This window comes from Mytilus edulis, chromosome 13, assembly GCF_963676685.1.
Source record: "Mytilus edulis chromosome 13, xbMytEdul2.2, whole genome shotgun sequence".
In the NCBI taxonomy this organism is placed as follows: Eukaryota; Metazoa; Mollusca; class Bivalvia; order Mytilida; family Mytilidae; genus Mytilus; species Mytilus edulis.
The window spans coordinates 39058519-39080148 of record NC_092356.1 but is presented as its reverse complement, the minus strand read 5'-3'; the positions used below and the strand labels follow the sequence as shown (position 1 = coordinate 39080148).

General features: G+C 30.6%; 3 protein-coding genes across 3 annotated transcripts in view; 1 reads left to right on the top strand and 2 right to left on the bottom strand.

The window, feature by feature from the left end:
* LOC139501253 (uncharacterized) overlaps positions 1–21630 on the top strand; it is a 599145-nt gene that overhangs the window by 550666 nt on the left and 26849 nt on the right. The window lies entirely within an intron of this gene.
* LOC139500690 (forkhead box protein L2-like) lies at positions 117–6582 on the bottom strand. The gene is made up of 2 exons (XM_071289491.1): positions 5524–6582; positions 117–349 (listed from the first exon to the last, which is right to left on the bottom strand). The coding sequence occupies exons 1-2, from the start codon at positions 6525–6527 to the stop codon at positions 346–348; spliced, it is 1008 nt and encodes a 335-aa protein (XP_071145592.1). The 5' UTR covers positions 6528–6582; the 3' UTR covers positions 117–345.
* On the bottom strand, positions 14450–21471 carry LOC139501294 (UPF0488 protein CG14286-like). The gene is made up of 4 exons (XM_071290328.1): positions 21339–21471; positions 20095–20191; positions 17447–17581; positions 14450–14890 (listed from the first exon to the last, which is right to left on the bottom strand). The coding sequence occupies exons 1-4, from the start codon at positions 21393–21395 to the stop codon at positions 14472–14474; spliced, it is 708 nt and encodes a 235-aa protein (XP_071146429.1). The 5' UTR covers positions 21396–21471; the 3' UTR covers positions 14450–14471.

The following is a 21630-nucleotide window of genomic DNA, read 5'->3' as shown; positions in this document are numbered from 1 at the left end:
TATTGCTTTCTTGAAGTCCTTTGGTCATTTTGCCATTTGGTTGCTTTCTCATTGGCATTCATACCCTACATCTCCTTTAATTAATAAATAAAGTAATGGCAACGAGAATAGATATATTGCATGGTAAGAAATTGCCTTTAATCAGAAAAAATAACAATAAATATAATATATTAAAATATGAATAAAATTCTCGATTGTAATTTTCTCTTGTAGGCTCCATAATTTTTAAACGAGTTGTACATCAGTGTTCAGTTTCTGTGTTGGACAATGCTTTTTTTTCTGGCACAGAATCGTGACACAACATTCAGGTATGATACTGTAGCTCAAACACTGTATGGCAATTATTTACCTATTAATAGAGAAATAAATATATAATTAATAACTCATGATATACAGATTATTGTAAGGGACCGTTCAATATTTATCAGATGGATGGGCCGGTGCATTCTTAATATTGATTCATTAAAAAAGTTAATGCCCATCCTTTTAAATTCTGAAAAAAAGTCCTCGCCCATCTAAAAAAATCTATAAAAAAGTCCTTGCCCCTCTAAAGCTTAAAACAATCAAAAAATATTAAAGTTCTTTTTCTATTTGAAAGTTTGCAGGTTTATGTCTTGAAATCAAAGAATAGACTTTGGTGTAAATACAAAATTTAAAATGTGCTAGTTAATTCCATTTATCATGTTTATATATAAATATTTAAGTGTGTATCAGAACCATACATACATGTATATATTTGATTTTATATTTGCAGCCTCAGATACAATATTGATTTAAAATAAAGGAAATAATTTAAACTAAGGGACAATAACTCTTGGACTAGTAAAAATATAATCATATGCTGAATAACTAATTATTGTCTTAATAACACAGCATGTTAAATATAGTTCAAATACCAAAGAGGGGGGATAGGACCTTTATGGGGACTCCGGGATCGAGTGTTTTTAAGCTCGGGATTTTCGGGATTGACCCTTTCGGGATCCGGGAATCCTTTTTTTCGTATTTCGGGATGTCGGGATTTGCTTTATTTAAATTCGGGACCTCGGGGTTTCGTTTTATCAAGTCCGGGATTTCGGGATCAAGACCCCTCCTATCCCCCCTCACCAATGTCCCTTTATCTAATCTTTCAAAAAAGAAATTATGGTCCTTTTAAGCAATTTAGGCAGACATATTTTTGACTTTGATGCACCTTTTTTCACCTATTAATTAAATCCGAACATTTGACAGTAAAACAACACACAACTTGGCATTCTGTAAGATTAATATATAAATGAGATAGCTGTAGAGTTATATGAAGATCTAAATTGATTTGAAAAAGTTATAAAAAAGTTTAAAGATGACTATCTAATGATTTGGCCTAAACTGAAAATTTAAGCTTTTTTTAACCTTTTTATTAAATCCATAAGAATGACAGCAATTCACCAAACTACCAAACAACCTGGTATTCTGTAAGATCAATATATAAATGAAATAACTATAGAGTTTTATGGAAATCCATGTTAATTTGAAAAAGTTATAAAAAAAATTAAAGATGACTTTCTGGAATTATCCTAGACTGAAAATTTTTGCTTTTTTAACCTTTTTATTAAATCCATAGAATGACAGCAATTGACCAAACTACCAAACAACCTAGTATTCTATAAGATCAATATATAAATGAAATAATTGTAGAGTTTTATAAAAATGCCAGTTGATTTGAAAAAGTTATGAAAAAAATTAAAGATGACTATCTGGATTTAGCCAAAACTGAAAATTTTAGCTTTTTTTAACCTATTTATTAAATCCATAGAATGACAGCAATTCACCAAACTACCAAACAACCTGGTATTCTGTAAGATCAATATATAAATGAAATAATTGTAGAGTTTTATGAAAATCTATGTTGATTTGAAAAAGTTATAAAAAAATTTAAAGATGACTATCTGGATTTAGCCAAAACTGAAAATTTTAGCTTTTTTTAACCTATTTATTAAATCCATAGAATGACAGCAATTCACCAAACTACCAAACAACCTGGTATTCTGTAAGATCAATATATAAATGAAATAATTGTAGAGTTTTATGAAAATCCATGTTGATTTGAAAAAGTTATAAAAAAATTTAAAGATGACTATCTGGATTTGGCCTAAACTGAAAATTATTGTTGAGACCATGTCCTTTATGTTTTTTGTGCCTGCAAAAGGAATTTCCTCCACACCGATAAAATTGAAAGCAATTTTTTTTCAAATAAAATAAGTTCTAGCCCATCCACTATATATATTAAAAAAAGTTCTCGCCCATCCAAATATTTCCACAAAAAAAGTGCTTGCCCTGCCCCATTTTGCACCGGCCCATCCATCTGATAAATATTGAACGGTCCCTAAATGCATTTGTATAATTTTGTTGTAATAGCAGTTTCAAGTTCATATCTAAAAGCAATGTACAGGCATAGAATTTTCCTGTATTTTTCCATTTAAGACAGAGAAAGACCCTTTTAAATGTTATATCCGTATTGATTTCTGTACCTTTAAAGATGAAAATATGATTGAAATCTGAATATCTTTTTTCTTAATATGCAACTTAATTCTTCTATTAGAGAATCTTTTACGCGGCTGAAGAAGAAGAAATTCTGTCAGAAAGTACAAAATTTCTTCCCAAGACGATATTGATAGCGTTATTACCTAAGCTCACGTCGCGCGGTTTATTTTTCTTCTATCTGCAAAATACTTTTGGTTTGTGTTTTTAAGTAGCGAAAAACAAAGAATTACATAAAATATTTACGAAATTGGGTAAACTATTGATATATACTTGAATGCGTGTCTGTAGAATCTTAATGATTGTTTAACATACATGTGCAAAATAAACAATTACCTAACTTAAGTAAATAAAGATCGTGTGTCTACATCACACTGCCCTCCTCAAGTTCAAGTTTCGTCCCCAGAGAGAAAATAACATGTTTATATTTCACTAACTAGATAAAATAATTAGATATGATTTACCGACTGTTTATAATTATGATGTTATTACTCGGTTTATGTGTGTTATTGTAGAAATAATTAGCCCCTTGAAGAAGGTTATGTAACCTTCTTGTGAAATATTATTTATTTTTATCAAGATGTTTTAGATTTTACAAAGCACTTTAAATTATAAAGCTACTGAAATGCTTCATTTTCAAAGTCGCGCGAATATTTTTGTATAACTACTTCAGGGTTATCGATATATTCTGTTTCATTTTATCATATGTTTCATTTTATTTATCTAAGGTTTTATTTGTATATAAATCATTTACTAATTTAATAATAATAACTATTCTTTATAAATTGATTCATTGCTTAACTTTGCAGACGTTTCATTTGTTATTTAGAAACGTATAATAAATTGAGTAGATACTCTTCTAGGAAAAATCAACGGTTAAAACATAAAACCTAGTTTTATAGCCTTATTTGAAAGCGCAAAAGGTTTGGACCTTATAAATGATAAAAGAAACACTTTATTAATATATCTAAAATTTTGAAACAGCTTTATCTATATAAAAATATTATTCAAAATTACTTTACACAAAATAAAGTAAATTAATATGCATTACATTGTACAATAATGCATACATTCGTCAACATGCATATTGGTAGCTGTATTTTACAAATATAATCGTTTTCCAAACCTATTTTTACAATAATATGATATATAAATATTAGAACTTGAAATCGGATTCTATCTTCTGTTTCATAAGTTGGAAAAGAAAAACAAAATTGGAATTTAGATTGTAACAACGAATACACATATAAAGTTATTTTTAAACAAATAAATGTCAAATTTCAGATTGGCTTAAAAGAAAACATTCACATAGAACCAAAATGTACATGGTATATCATATAGACTTTTGGGGAGCTTAAGGGATGTGAATTTCAGTTGCAAATCCTAATAAAGCTTGCTGGGTCTTTGAAGACAAAGAAAAATCAAAAGAAAAAAAAAAAGAAAATGCAAACAGATCATTGCAGAACTGCTAATAATTTATAAACATGAACTTTGTAGCTTGGTCTTGCTTTTGAAGCAATATATTTTTGCAAATACCATGTGAATAAGACCACAATGGGAACCCATGAAATTATGATTCTTATTTTTACTTTAAGCAAATTCCGAAAAATTGTACAAATTTATAGATATTTTTATGTTTATAATCGTTTTTTTAACATCATGATTTTGAACCGAGTCACATTTTTGAAAATGATTCGATGCTACTGAAACGTAGAAAATATTTTAAAAACTTTTAAATTACACGAGAAAGAGAAAACTTTGTCAATGTATTAACCAGTATTGTTATTTTTATGATGCATGTGTTTAACTTTACTTCTGTAAAAATTCTAGAATTGCTTTTTATTCAAAATTACAAAATTTCTGCAAAATTTGGAAAGAGGTGGATAAACGTTTAAGCCTGATATCTTTGATAAACTGTTCCCCTTGAATTAATTTAACACCTGTGTCATATTCATACAGTCTACTGATATCTGTAAGGCATATTTCTGAACAAGAAACCAAATTGAGATGGCTTAAACTGCAATTTTGGTAGATTTTGGCTTTTTTTTTATATAATTACTGCAATAAGTACACACACAATATTGGATTTTTAAGAAATCTTAACTAAAAAACAATGCTTTTTTAACATGTTTACTCTCTTCAATACAGTTTAAACGCTGAATAAAATTTTGTGTTTGATGAAACAGGTGTAAAATTATTCTAAAATATTAAACGTATAAAATTTAATACTCCTAAAAAATAAAATTTAAAAATGGATTTTACAGTTTTATTTTAACATTGGTAATGTTGAGAGTGAAAGAAAAACCAAGGAAACTGTTCAAATTTCTTTGAATTAAATAACCATTTATTAATTTAGTATTATCTGCATGTATAAAAGATAAGAAAGAAAAATAAAACAAAAATTTAAATGATGTTGTGTTTATATATATCAAATTGTTTATAATATTGTTAAATATTAAATTGACAGAAAATATTAAAGAACTATTAATAATTTATATTGGTATTCAACGTTTACTGATCAAAATATATAATATCAAAACCGTCACTGGAATAAGATAGCTACAATATGATTCTCTTTTGATTATCATGTGGTCTTTTTTTTTTAAAACTAAAAGTCTATATTTCCTATTTGCATTTACTTGTATTATGCATAAAGACAAAAGTATGTTCGGCATACAAAATACACCGAAATTACATTTGAAAAATTCCCTTGTTTACATATATTAGTTTATTGGTTTTATAAAAAGGCCTGATATGGTTTGGGTTAGTCTTAAATTTTGCAAATCTATTTTTTTCATTTTTAAGATCTCTCGGCGTTTACATGATTTGTCTAAACTTTACAATTGCTACTCCTGTCCCGAAGACCTCTTCATCTTATTTAGAAGATCATCCCTGATTTGTTTTAGATATCAAATACATTTCCGATTAATAGTTTAGAAAAAACTTTAGTTAGGACTACGTTGAAATAAATTACTATAGATGTATATGTGTACAAATGTTTATACGCACCTCTCGCTCCAGTAGGTATAATGCACCGCCTCTCCTTGTTGTCTGTAAGGAAAGGGAAATGAACTAGAGCCCATCGAACTGTAGTCATTAAACTGGGGAAATGTTGGTCCAGGATTGTTCATTTGCATGGCTGATTGCATTGCACTATAACTACAGGCCGCTAAACTGGGACCCGGTGGCGGAACACGGGACTGGTTGCAACTGTTATAACTGTTTATTTGTGACATTGGAGATGCAGAATTTGGTGCCAGAGACCACGGCGAATATTGTGAATACTGAGAATACGCTGGCGGTGAAAAATACGGTTTGGTTAAAGAAAATTGGTTGTATGGAGAGCAGTGTCCGTCCACAAATAATGGTTTCGGGAGAGATATCGATGCTCGGTATGGTCGACGCATTCTTCGTCGACGTCGGTAGTTTCCTTTCTCAAACATGTCTTCAAATGCAGGGTCTAAAGTCCAATAATTCCCTTTGCGTTCTCCCCCACCTTCTCTTGGGACTTTTACAAAACATTCATTCAGACTTAGATTGTGACGAATACTATTTTGCCATCCTTTCTTATTTTTCTCATAGTAGGGAAATTTCTTCATGATATATTGATAAATTCCACTAAGTGTTAATCTTTTATCATCGCATTCTTTAATTGCCATAGCAATAAGAGCAACATAAGAATATGGTGGTTTGACATCGGGGTCCGAAAATTCCTCAGTTTTTTTCACCGGTTTATTCACAGATTCCTTTGTTTCCTCTTTCTGGTTATTTTGCTTCTTATCTTCAAAAGTAGATTTATTGTCATTCTGTTTGCTACTATTCTCCATTCTTGCAGCGATTCCACATTTTCCGCTAAATTTAACATGTTCAGGAATTGTAGGTTTCCACATTTTCGAGTCCATAAAGTTTTCACTGAATTGCGATTTCGCAGAGCGGTAAAGTCTTAATTTAAAATCCAAATCTGATTCCGTCAAACTGTCATCTAAATTTTGTTTTATTTTCATGTTTTCCATTTTGTAATATAATATTAGAATTTACCAAACACGCTCGTCATAATGAATGTTTTCAGTAATTAAGTAAATATATATTAGTATATTTATGTTTCGGACACGTGCGCATGGTGATGTCAGTTTCAGATAAAGCACCACCCAAATGTTAGAACTTCGTACCAATCAGAGATAGTTCAAAGCTTCATCTGTCCCTCCCTAATGAGAGTACCATTCACCGAAATGCCAGCCTCTCAAATCAAAATCTCATATTTCATATGAAGTAGAATTTTGACGATGTCGCCTGGTGACAGATATATGAATTGTTTTATTTATTATTTATTTTTACTGTTAAAACAACAGCAAACAAGCAAAATGAAAAATGAGGTACAAATGTGTAACTCACTTTCGAAGTTAAATAAATTTGACAAAACACTATTTATTTAACTGATTTGAATATTGTTTGTTCAAAATTTAATCGTATTTCTTTAGAAAAAAGGGTACATCGAAAAAGCAAGGACAGAAATAATGAAATTATATTTTTTTAGATAAACAAATCAATTATCGACGCTTGCGTTTTTGACTGAAAAAAAAGTAAAAACAAAATTATTTCAAAACAACATTTTCACAATTTTACAAGGACTTTGAGTAGCGGAGTAATTGGTTTAATTATATTTTTTGAATAATAATAGTATTTTGGTCGTGCGAGGATTGTGACCAAGATATGAACAACAGATACTGACTGGAGACTGTTTAACTGAATGTACTTGCATCTAAATCAATATTGGAGTTATCAACTAAAAAAAATCTGAGTTAACTATCTGAATCATTCTTAGACTTTTTATCTGAAATTTATCTATTTGATGCTATGGGGTATTTTTGAAAAATTAATTCTGATTTGCCATTGTATTTGTGTATTTATATCTTTGTTTGAATTTAATATATCGTACCTTGTTTTCAATGATTGAGGGGTCTTACATAGGCTCTGCTTGTTGCTCAATCCAATTCAATTTATTTGAATAAAATTCTGTTCAAACGATTATATATTTTGCCAGACTAAAACTAACAAAAATTAATGAAAAAATAATGGGTAATACAATATCTTCGTCTCGATCGTTAAACATTTTTTTTGTACAACGGTCTTGACGTATTTTCTAGTCGAAATTTAGGAACTGTCGGTCCTGCGGACAAAAAGTAGTATTTTACTGAGAAAAAAACCCAAAGCAAACTATATTAATCTCCATGCACTACAAGACCCTCCGATGCATTTTTGTTGTTGTTGTTTTAGAACTATATAGGTTATAGGTTATATGTGCATAAAACATGTATGATCCGAGGTTTTATCTAGTAAGAATAAAATAACTACATTTGAATGGAAAAAAAGAAAGAAAAGGTACCAGTAAAGTAGAATTACTTGAAAGTATAATAAGAAATCCGCAATGGCATAAGTAAAACCACAGTGGCGGATCCAGAACTTTTTGTAAGGGGGGAGGGGGGCTGCTGACTGACCTAAAAGGAGGGGGCGCTCCAGTCACGCTTCAGTGATTCCCTATATAATCAACCAAATTTTTTACACGAAAAGGGGGGGGGGGGGCGCCGAGCCCCCTGAATCCGCCTATGAACCATCTATCATCAGTAACTTAGCTGGGAACGTATAGTTTTCAAAGATAGGTTATATTATGAGTGCTAACTAACATAAAATAGGATAAACACGAACTAGAATGGAACGTTAATTATATGATTTTTTTTTTAAATTCAAAACTTTAACAATCTGAGATTTGACTTGCTGAGTGGGTTTTATAGCAGTACGATGACAAAAACTATAATTTGTCTTGCAATAGGACATCTATGGATTCCTAAAAGAGTTCTTGCAAGGGACCGTTAACGGGCTGAACCCAACATCCTTCTCTATAGGCCTCGGATTTAACGTCCCTCTTCCGTCCTGACGTAGCTGCGTATTTATACATGCTGAACAGCGAAACGGACGTATACTTTTTCAAGGATTTTGAAGACTGACACGACAGAGAAGTCAAGAGTTGATACAATTTGTACACTGTCAACCTTTGTGGTTTAGTAGGTTTTTAGAGACATAAATACTGGCGAAAAGCAATGGTTAAGCAGTCAACGATGAGTCAAAAGCAATGGTTAAGCAGTCAACGATGACTATTTGACACATTGAAAACATGGTTAAGACAGTTCCTTATGTAGAATTTAAAAGTAACTAAGGCTACAGCATGATACAATTGTTGGGGAGTAATCAATAAGATGGAAAACTGTTCATACAGATCTAATAACGCTTAAATGTGCCAATCCATATTTTAAATTAGATACTAGTATATTCTATATATATTATCATCCTTTAAATTTCGTTAGCTGGTGAAAATAATGTGCATGCTGATACTAATACAAGAACAGAGAAGTCTATGAAAGAAATGGATAATTTTTCCCAAAATTTCACATCAGCTGTAATTGTCATTATCTTTGAAATAAACATATTTCTCCTCATGAATACAAAAGACAACAATAATCTTTGACATAACTTTTATATTTTTGTAACTCTTCAAAGGAAAAAGTCATTACATTGTATAAATGTGTTGATTGAGAACTTTGAAGTTTAAACAGTGATGACAATACAAAATGTATGCGATGAGAAATTGCTTAATCTTGATGAAATAACAATAGCCAAGGTTCTCTATCCATATTGTTGAAGATGACATAACCTTTATTCTTAGAGGAACTTTATGGATGTAAAATTTGTAATAAAAAAGCATAAAAATAAAAGTTTAATGGTATTCCGTTATATCTGAAACATATGTTAATTCGGAACCAACAAAACTAAGTAAAAGTCAAGGTCATGCGTCCTCTGTCGATCAGACATGTCTTTTTTTTTTAATTAGATCTATGCACAAAACCCTCATGGAAATGAGGTCAAGGACATACCAGACCAACAATTACATTACGAGGGTGTTTTTGGCCTTATGATTTCTTTAATTAATAAAAAACTGACCAACGCACAAGAACTTAAATAATGAAGATGAAGTAAAGTTCTTTGTGAAGGACATGCAAAATTTCACATTGATTTTGTAAACCCAAGTATAATTACCCCCAAAAGACCTCAAGAAAGTTACTTAGAAGGAGTACATAGCGTTGATTATTAAACTACACTAGAACACACCCGTGATATCGCGGGTCTGTGACTGAATTAAAGTATATAACTATGCGCAAGCCTTATCTTAGTATCAGTACTGTCATCTGATAAAGTCCTGCCGATTATAAGATACACAATTTTCTCTGCTATCAAATCTTTCTGTTTGAACCCGTCGAACTGGAACTTATCAATTATTGGTAATATTAAATATTTTGAAAACAAAAGGTCCTGGAATGGAGTATTTTTTAATCAACAGCATTGTCCTTAATTAGTTATAAATAAAGTTGAATTCTTTGATTCACTGTTTTACGTCATGCCTGCTAACAAATTGAAACTTATTTTTAGTCCAGATTTTTAGTATTCGTATTGTTATCTTAGAAAGTCTTACGGATTAAAATACTACAATAGGTAACAATTTGACAATTTAGTAGTGTCAACCCTGTGATTATGACCCGTTTATATAGCATGTTAATCCTGAATACACCGTTTGGTGGTGCGCCTGTCAGATGCGGAACGTACAGATAAGTTAATAGGTAACAGGTGATTATACTATTGGTATCGATATCGGACTCGACCCGGAACTTCCAAATTATTGGCGATATTAATTACGTGGAAAACAAAAGGGCCTGGAGTGGTGTAATTTTTAATCTACACCTTTGCACTATATTAGTTGTATATAAAGTTGAATTCTTTGATTCGTCGTTTTTACGTGATGACGGCTGACAAATTGGACCTCGTAATTTTAGTATTATAGATATATGGTCATGGTCCAGTGATCTGATCAGAGGAATATGATTGATTGATTGATTGCTGTCTGATTAATATCTAGTGGCAAATGTTGCATGCATGTCCTGGACGAGAACAAATGATCAATGTTGCAATAAATAAGTTCTTCAAGGTAGGGGTCGAAGGATAGGAATACCTGCACAGCATAATTGACACCCTACTTTGACATCGATTTTACTGCCATGTAGAAGAAGACCAAAATAATGACCTTATTGCTATATCCCAATCCGTGAGATGACACATGCAGATCCTGTATAAGAACCAGTATAGGTAAAAAAACCATTTTTTTATAGAGAAATTTCACAGTACTCACAAATTTTAATCTGTATCCAGTAACTGTCTTATTCGCTATTTTTTCTATAAATGAACTTTCTCATATACTTAATAGGTAATTTTTTGTTGTTGAACTAATAGGAGAAATAGAGGTCTGGTAATATCGAAATAAAAAAAACCAAAAAACTAAATTACATAAATCGCTTTTAAGTGCAGCTTATTTGAAAAACAAAATATAGGTCACTGATGAGTTAAAAATGATATTTCAATTTTAAATGCAAAAAAATGACATTTTTGCAGCAAAGGGTGATAATAAAGAGCTTTTTTTAATGATATAAACATTTTAAAAGTCTTCTGGGTCCAAAACAAATCGATTTTTTTGGTTGATTTTGTACCAATCATAAAGTAACAACTAATAGAGTAATAAATAAAATTTGTATTGAATTTTTTTTTATTTTTTTGCTTTTATTTTGGTACCCTCAAGCCTCCTTCAAGTCAAAATAGATTGTCCATCCCATATATTTTACCATATATCTTAGTTTAAATCTGATGTCATTTGGAAATCTATTTTCTGCACTTACTCCAATTAATATATAAGTATCCATGAATTTAAATGCATGAGAAAAAAAACCTTCCTCAAACAAAACTTGGTGGCCAAGTGGTGAGTGGTCGAGTAGTTGAAATATAATATCACTGTCAACATGGAGGTTGTGAGTTCAAATCCCTCATGTGGCAAGTGGGCCTGACTCCAATCTTAATTTACCAGGATTGTCAGTTTTCCTACTGAAGGTCAGTAGTTTTAAACAGGCACTACAGCTTCTACCACCAATTAAAACTTGCTGCCACAAAATAGCATGATACTGCTGAAAGTGGTGTTAAAATGAAATAGCACAATACTGCTGAAAGTGGTGTTAAAATAAAATAGCACAATACTGCTGAAAGTGGTGTTAAAATGAAATAGCACAATACTGCTGAAAGTGGTGTTAAAATGAAAAAGCACAATACTGCTGAAAGTGGTGTTAAAATAAAATAGCACAATACTGCTGAAAGTGGTGTTAAAATGAAATAGCTCAATACTGCTGAAAGTGGTGTTAAAATGAAATAGCACAATACTGCTGAAAGTGCTGTTAAAATAAAATAGCACAATACTGCTGAAAGTGGTGTTAAAATGAAAAAGCACAATACTGCTGAAAGTGGTGTTAAAAAGAAATCGTGCAATTACTGCTGAAATTGGTGTTAAAATGAAATAGCACAATACTGCTGAAAGTGGTGTTAAAATGAAATAGCCCAATGCTGCTGAAAGTGGTGTTAAAATGAAATAGCACAATACTGCTGAAAGTGGTGTTAAAATAAAATAGCACAATACTGCTGAAAGTGGTGTTAAAATGAAATAGCTCAATACTGCTGAAAGTGGTGTTAAAATGAAATAGCACAATACTGCTGAAAGTGGTGTTAAAATAAAATAGCACAATACTGCTGAAAGTGGTGTTAAAATGAAAAAGCACAATACTGCTGAAAGTGGTGTTAAAAAGAAATCGTGCAATTACTGCTGAAATTGGTGTTAAAATGAAATAGCACAATACTGCTGAAAGTGGTGTTAAAATGAAATAGCTCAATACTGCTGAAAGTGGTGTTAAAATGAAATAGCACAATACTGCTGAAAGTGGTGTTAAAATGAAATCGTGCAATACTGCTGAAGAGGTGTTAAAAATAAATCAATCAATCAATTCTCAAACCAATCCATAATAGCAAGTACACAACACCATGAATGGAAACTTATTGAAATGATTACACAAATAAGTAACTGCTTTTCCTTGTTTTGTGCGTACCTATAATCACCATAATTTAAGATAGATTTGGATTTTGTCCAACCCAGCATAAAATGAGCAATATAACTTATCATATTAAACTACTCTTTAAATGAATTTTATTTCTTTAAAAGCAAATAATTAAATAACGTTAGTTTGGTATGGATTTTGCTCATTGTTGAATGCCTTATGTTGAGCTACAGTAAAATAACTAATAGATATAGGAAGAAGCTTGCTATATAGCATAGGTTCTGCTCATTGTTGAAAGCCTTATGGTGATCTATAGAATGTCATTAACTTATATTAATTTTTAATCTCTGGTGGGGAGTTTTCTTATTGGCAATCATGCCACATTTTCTTATTTCTACATAAGTGAGAAAACTCATAATATCCCTCGAAGTAAATGATCTAGAAATCAATACTGATTTTCCTCTCCTTATATGTAATAAATAAGTTTGTTTCAACCTAACTTATTATCCAGAATCACCTTTTTTTTCAGCCTATTCCTAGCAAATTTGACTTTAAGTATATGACCTAAATACCATTGTGGATCTTCAGCTCATAATAAATGACCATTAATTCATGTAAGGTTGCAATACAACATATTAAGTTCTGATGTTATTATTTGGATAAACCTTTTCAACACTTATTTTAGTCGTTTTTCAGTGACCATGACCTCAGGTTTTAGTGACTTCAAAATCAATAAGTATCAACCTTTCTAAGATATATGATTTACTTATCTTTTCATCCGTGTTTTTACAAAAAAATCAAATATAACTTGACAGTTTAATTTTCATCTTTAAAATGAAAGGCTTGCATGGGCTTTGCTTATTGTTGAAGGCCATACAGTGTCCTATAGTTGTTAATGTCTGTGTCATTTTGGTCTTTTGTGGATAGTTGTCTCATTGGCAATCATACCACATCTTATTTTTTATATTGCAGAGCTTTTTCAATATTTAAAATATCACTGTCCAAAATGGGAAAATATGGTACATGTATTGCAAAAGTTTTTGGTGGTGGAATTGGTTTCTCTTATAATTTTAAGTTTTCATGTAGACAAACTTTATTTTCCTTTATCCATGCAATGATATGTGCAAAATGTGATTTTTTAAAAGTATGGTCATCAGTTATGATTGCATCATTTTGTGAAATCAAAATAGGAAATTCAGAGGAAACCAAGAAAAGGAGTAGGTTCAGCAAGACCCCTTTTTGGTCCTAAAATATATCAGTTTTACAAAATTGTTATAATGTAAACTTTTAGCTATTTATTGGAAAGTAAAATACTTCTGCTACATAAATATGGTCTGTTTTTGACAATACAATGCTCATATATCGGGTACTAGCATCATTAAGTCATGCTAAATTACTGAAATCTTCACAAATTTAGCATTTGAGTTAAATTTTAAACAGTTTTCGTCTTAAATGGAAGTGGCCGCATTTGTGTTAATTCTTAATATTTAAATGTAAGTTGTATTTGATGATAATACATAACATATATAAAGGTTGAGGGTGAACACGGATGCGGCCACTTTCTTTTTTTGACAAAAACTATCTGAAAAGTGACATATTATGGCATATTTGATAAATTTTCCATATTTAAGCTTGAATATGAGCATCTGAAATGACTAAATCAGTTCAAATCTTTCACACAAACTAATTGAATCGACTGAAGTAGACACTTAAGTCTTAAAAAGTGTACAAAAGCTTTCATCAGCCTGAAATTTGAGGCCAAAATGGGCCTTTACCAGACCTAATCCTTTTACCAAATAATTGAATTTTGACCATTGAAGAACTGATATCAATTGAACCATATCTTGATTATAAAATAATCATTAACCAGTCCAGGGTCCAGGAAGGTATATTAAATCTGTATAAGAATTATAGAAAACATGGTCTTCACGAAACAAAAACTGAAAAATAAATACAATAATATATGCATTGTCAATAACACTTTATTCATGGTGGAATATCAAAGTTAAACTGAAAATTGTTATCAGACTTTTGCATTACAAATTTATTCACATGATTAAGGTTACTGTCTTCCTTTTCAACACATTTAGCTGGCTCCTTATCTGAAGGGTCATGTGACAGACATGTGACATCAATGTTTACTTTATCACCACTACATACTGCCTTGTCTTGTGTATTTATAGATTCACATGATGAAGGTTGTGTAAACCCAAATTTAAAACAAGGTTCCCCTTGTGAAGTGTCTGACATTAGCCTTGTTGTATCCACCTGAGATTTCTCATCATTCACATTTATTGAAGCCATCATTGTCACATACGATTCATTAGCTTTTTTCAATGACTTTTTGTAGAAAACAGATTTATTAGATTCTGTTAATACTGGTGTGACCTTTAACTTCTTCATTTCTGTAAAACAGAACAAAAGAAATATTAAGTTAAAATTGAAATTTTATATGTGAAAATGATTATAAGTGAAAGCATATAAAAAATTTACATACTATTGATGCATGAGTAGTTTCAACTGCATCCTTTCCATAACATTTATTTGTAATAAGCTAAGAATATTTTTTTCTGACTTTCACAGACCATGCAGACCTTGGTTTGATTATTTGAACTAAATACTTTGATATAAAAATAAGTAGATGTGGTATCATTGTCAATGTGACAACTATCCACCAGCGTTCAACTGAAGTGGATGTTAACAATTACAAGCAACTTTATGGACTTCAACATCGAGAAAAACTCATAATATATTGTCCCCTATAAAAGACATGCATTCTCTTAGTATTGGCAATTGGATGAAAGTTTAGTCCTTCTTAAAAAATATATATATACTGTAAATTCAGAAATTATTGCGTGCAGTTATTATTGCGATTTTGTCATTTTAAACTGAAATGCGATTTGAATTTTTACGATTTTGAGAAAAATCCTGTATAATTCATATAAAATATTTCAAAATGCGAGTTTAAATTATTGCGTTTACAACTCTGTAGCATTTCTCCCAATAATTTCTGAATTTACCATATATAAATTCCTTAAAGGGAGATTACTCTGCTTTTTTTTTTTTTAATAAATTCTCTATTACACAAAATTCTCTGACAGTCAAAACGAAATGTCTTACACAAATATGTTAAATGTATTAATGCTAATATTTCATTGATTTATATATATAAAAGTAGAATAGAAAAAGTATCTAAATAAAGTTTTAAAATATCTCTTATTTGAATACATTTGTGAAATATACAATTACTGTCTTTTGATTCAGAAAATATGTGATATTATTGACTTTTTCATTCCACATATGAATATGCTGTTTCAATCAAATTCCAAGTCATACAGAAAACTATCAATATAGAATAATTGTTTTTATCTTGAATAAGGGTCAGGGATGATTCCACTATATAGTTTAGGGCCGCTAAGCGGCCCTTAAATCGGCCAGCGGCCCCAAAAAAATGTACATGAAAATGAATTCCCAATTCAGGAAAATAAAATAAAAATCGATATTTTCGGAAAAGTTTCTGAAACCGATTAAGGCAACTATAATTTTTCAAAGTTTGTTGCCAAAACGTTTTAAAATCCGGATAAGAATGCTAGCTGTTTACATCGCATTTTATTAACAACGATTTAATTATGCCAGTCAAAATGTGGCAAACAATTTTATCAGCCGAATTCAATTGATTAATATGTTATAGGAGCTAGTATTCGATCTTGTAAAAGCAGATCGCCCAGCAGGTTGATAAAAAGGGGTGTTAAAGCAGATCTCGGCAGAGAGAAAATTCAAATTTTGATATAACATTGATGGATAAAGTTTAATGGGCGCCGATCTCGTAAAAGCAGATCGCCCAGCAGAGTCGGTTATATGATATGATGAAAACTTGTTTTGTAAAAGAAATTATTTCCTCAAAAGACAAAAGTTTGAGCGTTTTTTGAAAATAATGTTGATGATAGACCATTCATGAAATACGATGTCATCATTATGGAACTATTTCAAGTTTTGAAGATGATTCAAAATAATTTTAAAGAATACTGATTCATGCTTTAAATATCTTATCACTTGAGTATATGAACTTTTGTAATTGCTTTTCTGAATTCGACAATTGACCAGTCCAATTTGAAATCCATTTGAATCAAGGTAAATTTATAGAGATGACCTTCTGTTGAAAAAATACCCGATGAAATATATGTGTTTGTAATAAGCCTAGGTGACTATAGCTAAGATGATAGACTAGTGCATCATGTTCAATGATATTCATGCAATAACAGTAGCCCATCCAGAATTATTCAAACTGTTACAACTTACATGAACACCAGTGTACAGGTTAAATTTAATAGTATACATTTTCCGTTTTTACAGGAAAATAATGTTATTTCGACTTAGATTTTATGCTTAAAAAATTCCCAATTAGAATAAAAATTCCCAATTAGAATAAAAATTCCCAATTTGATGTTCAAGGGACCCATTTGAAAACACCTGGAATCATCCCTGAGGGTCGTCTATCAGTATTTACAAAAGTTATTTGCCACTGGACATATAAGGTTAAATTGAGTGTTCTCAGTCTGGTAAGAATTTTAACCTTTCTGATTGAAAAATGATACTGAATTTCAATGTCTATAAATTCTATTTTTTGTTTGCAACACTACCTATTGTACCCATTAAATGAGTGGATGGAGAGTTTTTGTAAAACACGGAGTCAGTTAAAATTTATACAGGTTGAAGTTCAGCTATTTAGAACACTTTTGGCAACAGAAAACCGATGAAGAGAATCTAACACAAACTAGCTTTAGACATGAAAGTGTGTGTTATCTGGTGATCTTGAAACTCAATATAAAGAACATATTTGCTCTCCATTTTTTTTGGTTATCTGTTTAAATTCTTTATCCCAGTGCTAATTCTGAAAGGATATTGAAAAATATTTGTTTACTTCCACATATTTTTAAAAAAATAATATTTTCATTATTTACTTGTTGCATTCTTCTTTTCTTCCTCTTTAATTTTCTGTCTGTAGTCACCAAATGTATTTCTCATGGCTTGTCTTTTCTTCACTAAAGGTGACTTGTCACTTCTCAGGATCTTTAAAACCTTTATTGCTTCTGCCGCTAAAAAGATAAATGTATAGGAATGAAAGTACTTTTCAAAGTGATAAGATCTTCAAATTGGAACTGCAAAGTAAATTTTATACATTCAAGAGATTCAAGACTCGAGATCTCCTGTTATATTTTGTTTTCAAGATGGAACAAATAAATTCTTAACATGCTACAGAATGATTTCTGAAAGGATAAAAATACAATAATTCATGACATGCAAAACATATCTCAGTGATCAACATTAATAGGGAAGGGTTGTCAACTCTAAAAACATATATTTAACTCTTCCTTATACTAATGTGTCTGTCCCAGGTCAGAAACCTTATCAGCGTCTTTTGTCATCGCTTAATGTTACCTGCCAATATTGTTCAAGACTGCAGTGTATTGATCTCTTTTGGTTTTTTATTTTGGAGGATTAATGTCTAATTGATATAAATCACAAAATTTCTATTGTATATAAAATAAAAACAGCTGTGAAAAATGCAATGTTGGAATTCTCGAAAAGATAAGATTTCAGTGCTTTCTATCAAAACTAATTCTTAACTATATAAATCCTTGTATTATTGTCTATATATATTTCTCTGGTGAAATAAGGCAAAAAGACAAGGCCACACTTAAAAAAAAATACTTTGGTTTGCCCAAACCCTCTACCCAAAGGTAAAGACAGTAGGCAGGTAGGCTTTTTCTTTTCTTTTTTACGGCAAAGAGAAATTGGTGTGTCAGATGCTATTTAATCTTCATGCATATCTTATTAAAAAAACTTTTTCACATTAGGACAATGAAATTTTTTTTGAGTAGGCAGCTATTTTCTGGGTAGGTAGGGTTAGGGCAAACAAACCTATTCTTTTTTATAGCCCAAATAAAATTGAATAAATCAATAAAATATATGTAAATTTGTAAGATTTTGAATTTCTTATCAGATTTAAATATTCTGGTTATCTCCCCCTTATGATTTTCATGTACAAGTAATTTCTTTTACAAACAATCAAATTTTCAAGTCTTGAGAGGTCAAACATGCCTCAAATATTTTTTCTGGTTTGCTTAGTATTTTTTAATAAGAGTTCAACCTTTTACCATAAGAACTAAGCAAAAAAGTCTACTTTGTACAGATGTTAAATAGTTGTGAAAGGCATTTAAAAATTACTCCCTGTAGCCATGTATAAAATAGACATTATTTTTAAAATAAACAGAAACATGATATTATCATTGTCCATCATTTTGCACTTTTTTGAATGTTAAGACAACTATAAGAATTAAACAATTAAACCCTCATTCTAAAAGAACAAAAATTTACTTAGTAAATAATAGCATGATAAAATTCTAGATATGTCTGTATTTAATGCAGACTCACAGATGTACATATTTACAGTTGTTACAATTTATCTCGCATAAGAATCCACATGCATCGTAACCTATGTGTAACCACTATGTTCATTTTGCTCTGTGTTCAAATTGAATTGAAAAAAAACAGAACTGTTAATCCTATTGTAATGAATTTCAAGAAGATTTAATTATCAGAACTCAAGAATTAGTAAAAAAGAATTTAAATAAAATTTCATGATAAAAAACAAATGTCTAATGGATTTTACACTACTATCAAAATAACCTATATCAGTAAATATTTTTTTTTAATATATGTACTATCCCAAATTTATATATGTTGTATGTGTTACTTGGTTACAGCCCTTTTATAATTACAAAAGTTTTAATTAAAATTATCAAAGATGCAGAAATAATACAGATACAAATATTTGAGGGTAAATTATTTAAAACATGTGGTGAATTTTTATTTTTAATTAAGAAATGACTGTAATATTTTTTCTGTCTATGAAGAAATAACATAAAAAATTTGGTGCACACTGAATAACGCGCATAGCGGGTTATTTAACAGTGTGCACCACATTTTTTATGTTATTTCGAATAGACAGAACAAATATTACAGTCATTTCTTATAATTTAATTCCATTTTAAACCGTAGAAAACCATGAAAAACGTTGATGACGTCACGGTAACATGACTAAATTATGTCTATGGGCTGATAACAAAATAACGTCAGCCAATCAGAAGACGTGTTACATCCAAAATTAAATTTTATTCCAATAGGGACCACATATGACATTAATACATTATTGTAGTAATTAAACCAAATGACATAGATCTATATTTAAACATTTGTGAAAGAAACTCTTCAGGAAGATAACAAAGAAAATTTTGTAGGATATAAGCTTTTACATGTATTTAAAAATGTTTAATTACTGCAATAATGTTTTGTACTATTAACTTAGACCACACTAAAAAATATAATGGTTTGTCCAAACTCTACCCAAAGGTTGAAACAGGTACATGTAGGTAGGCATTTTCTTTCGAAAAAAGAGAAATTAAAGTGTCAAATGTTTTTTGGTCTCCATGCTTATCCAATAAAAAAAACCTTTTTCACATCAGACCAATAAAAGATTTGCAGTAGGCAGCTATTTTTGGGGGGTAGGTAGGTTTTCTTATGGCCTTATTGTAACATGTACATGTACCTTGTCTGGAGTCCGGTTTCTGGTTGCATAATCCAAGCTCTAGTTGTCTGATACACCAGGACAACTCTATATCAAACTCATTGGCTGCATTTGTATCCTGCAAATCAAATACAGAGTTATTGTGTAAATCACTGATGTAAATAATTTTTTCTAAATCTTACTTGATTTATACTTTTCCTGACCTGTTGATGATTTCAACATTTATCAAGACAAGTTATTTATTGTTTTGACAGTACTGAGTAGTAATGAAAAATAATGAGTCAACCATTTTGGTTGATGGGTGGGAAGGTTTTAAACACAATCTTAAAAGGTGACCACCCTAATAGGACTGATACACTATCATGATGTTCTAACAGCTGGTTCAGGGTTTTACAGAATGAGGTTAGGTTTTAATCTTGTCTATTATTATAAAGTAACATTAGCTTCATTGATTTGTTTGTGGGATTCAGTAATATTGGCCATGTTGAATTGTGATTGGTCTATTGGATTAAGTAACATTGGTTGTGTTAATAATTGGTCTTTGGAAATATCTTTGGACAGTTGTACCTGTCAACACTTCCACATGCTGAATAAGCCTGTCCAATGTCAAGTCAGTGTATTAATCAGTGGTTGTCATTTGTTGCTGTGTTACATATTTGTTTTCATTCATTATTTTGATTATACATAAGGCCGTTAGTTTTTATGCCCCACCTACGATAGTAGAGGGGCATTATGTTTTCTGGTCTGTGCGTCCGTTCGTTCGTTCTTTCGTCCGTCTGTCTGTCCCGCTTCAGGTTAAAGTTTTTGGTCGAGGTGGTTTTTGATGAAGTTGAAGTCCAATCAACTTCAAACTTGGTACACATGTTCCCTATGATATGATCTTTCTAATTTTAATGCCAAATTAGAGATTTTACCCCAATTTCACGGTCCACTGAACATAGAAAATGATAGTGCGAGTGGGGCATTCGTGTACTGAGGACACATTCTTGTTTTAGTTTTAATACATGTGTCATTTTGAGGCCTTATATCATGTATATAAATTTTGACTATGCAGTATGGGTCGAATTGGTTTTGCTCCTTGTTGAAGGCTGTAGAGGAGATGTCGTTGTTAATTTCTGTATCATTCGGTCTATTGTGGAGAGTTGTTTTAAAATGCACACATATAGTGCAAGTCCAAAATCAAAGTGAAAAAGGGGGAGGTGTTCTCTCTGTATATTCAATACCAATCAATTAAAAATCATTTCATTAGAACTGATATATCATACATAGTTTGTTGGTTGATTATTTGCATTATCATTTGCTTGTCTTTTCTTTGGTGGCATTTTCTGTTTTCTCTGCTATTTTCTTTTCCAGTTTTTGGGTGGAGTTGAGTAATAATAAAATCTATGTCGGTTAGTGACTTGAAATATTACGGAATGTTTATTTTCTTCGAAAAAATAGTCAACACAAACGTTTGAAAATATGGAACAATATTTCTATATATACGTAGAAGGTAACTTATTATTTCTGTACAATACAAACTTATCTTTTTGACCGAAAAAATGCCTATAATTTTAT

Excerpts from the sequence above, each read along its gene's own strand:
- LOC139500690 (XM_071289491.1), bottom strand. The coding sequence starts at position 6,527 with ATGGAAAACATGAAAATAAAACAAAATTTAGATGACAGTTTGACGGAA.
- LOC139501294 (XM_071290328.1), bottom strand. The coding sequence starts at position 21,395 with ATGCCACCAAAGAAAAGACAAGCAAATGATAATGCAAATAATCAACCA. Across the intron at positions 17,582-20,094 it reads GAAACCGGACTCCAGACAAG|CGGCAGAAGCAATAAAGGTT; the intron begins GTACATGTACAT and ends TTATCTTTTTAG. Across the intron at positions 14,891-17,446 it reads AGAAAAGAAGAATGCAACAA|AAATGAAGAAGTTAAAGGTC; the intron begins GTAAATAATGAA and ends TCTGTTTTACAG.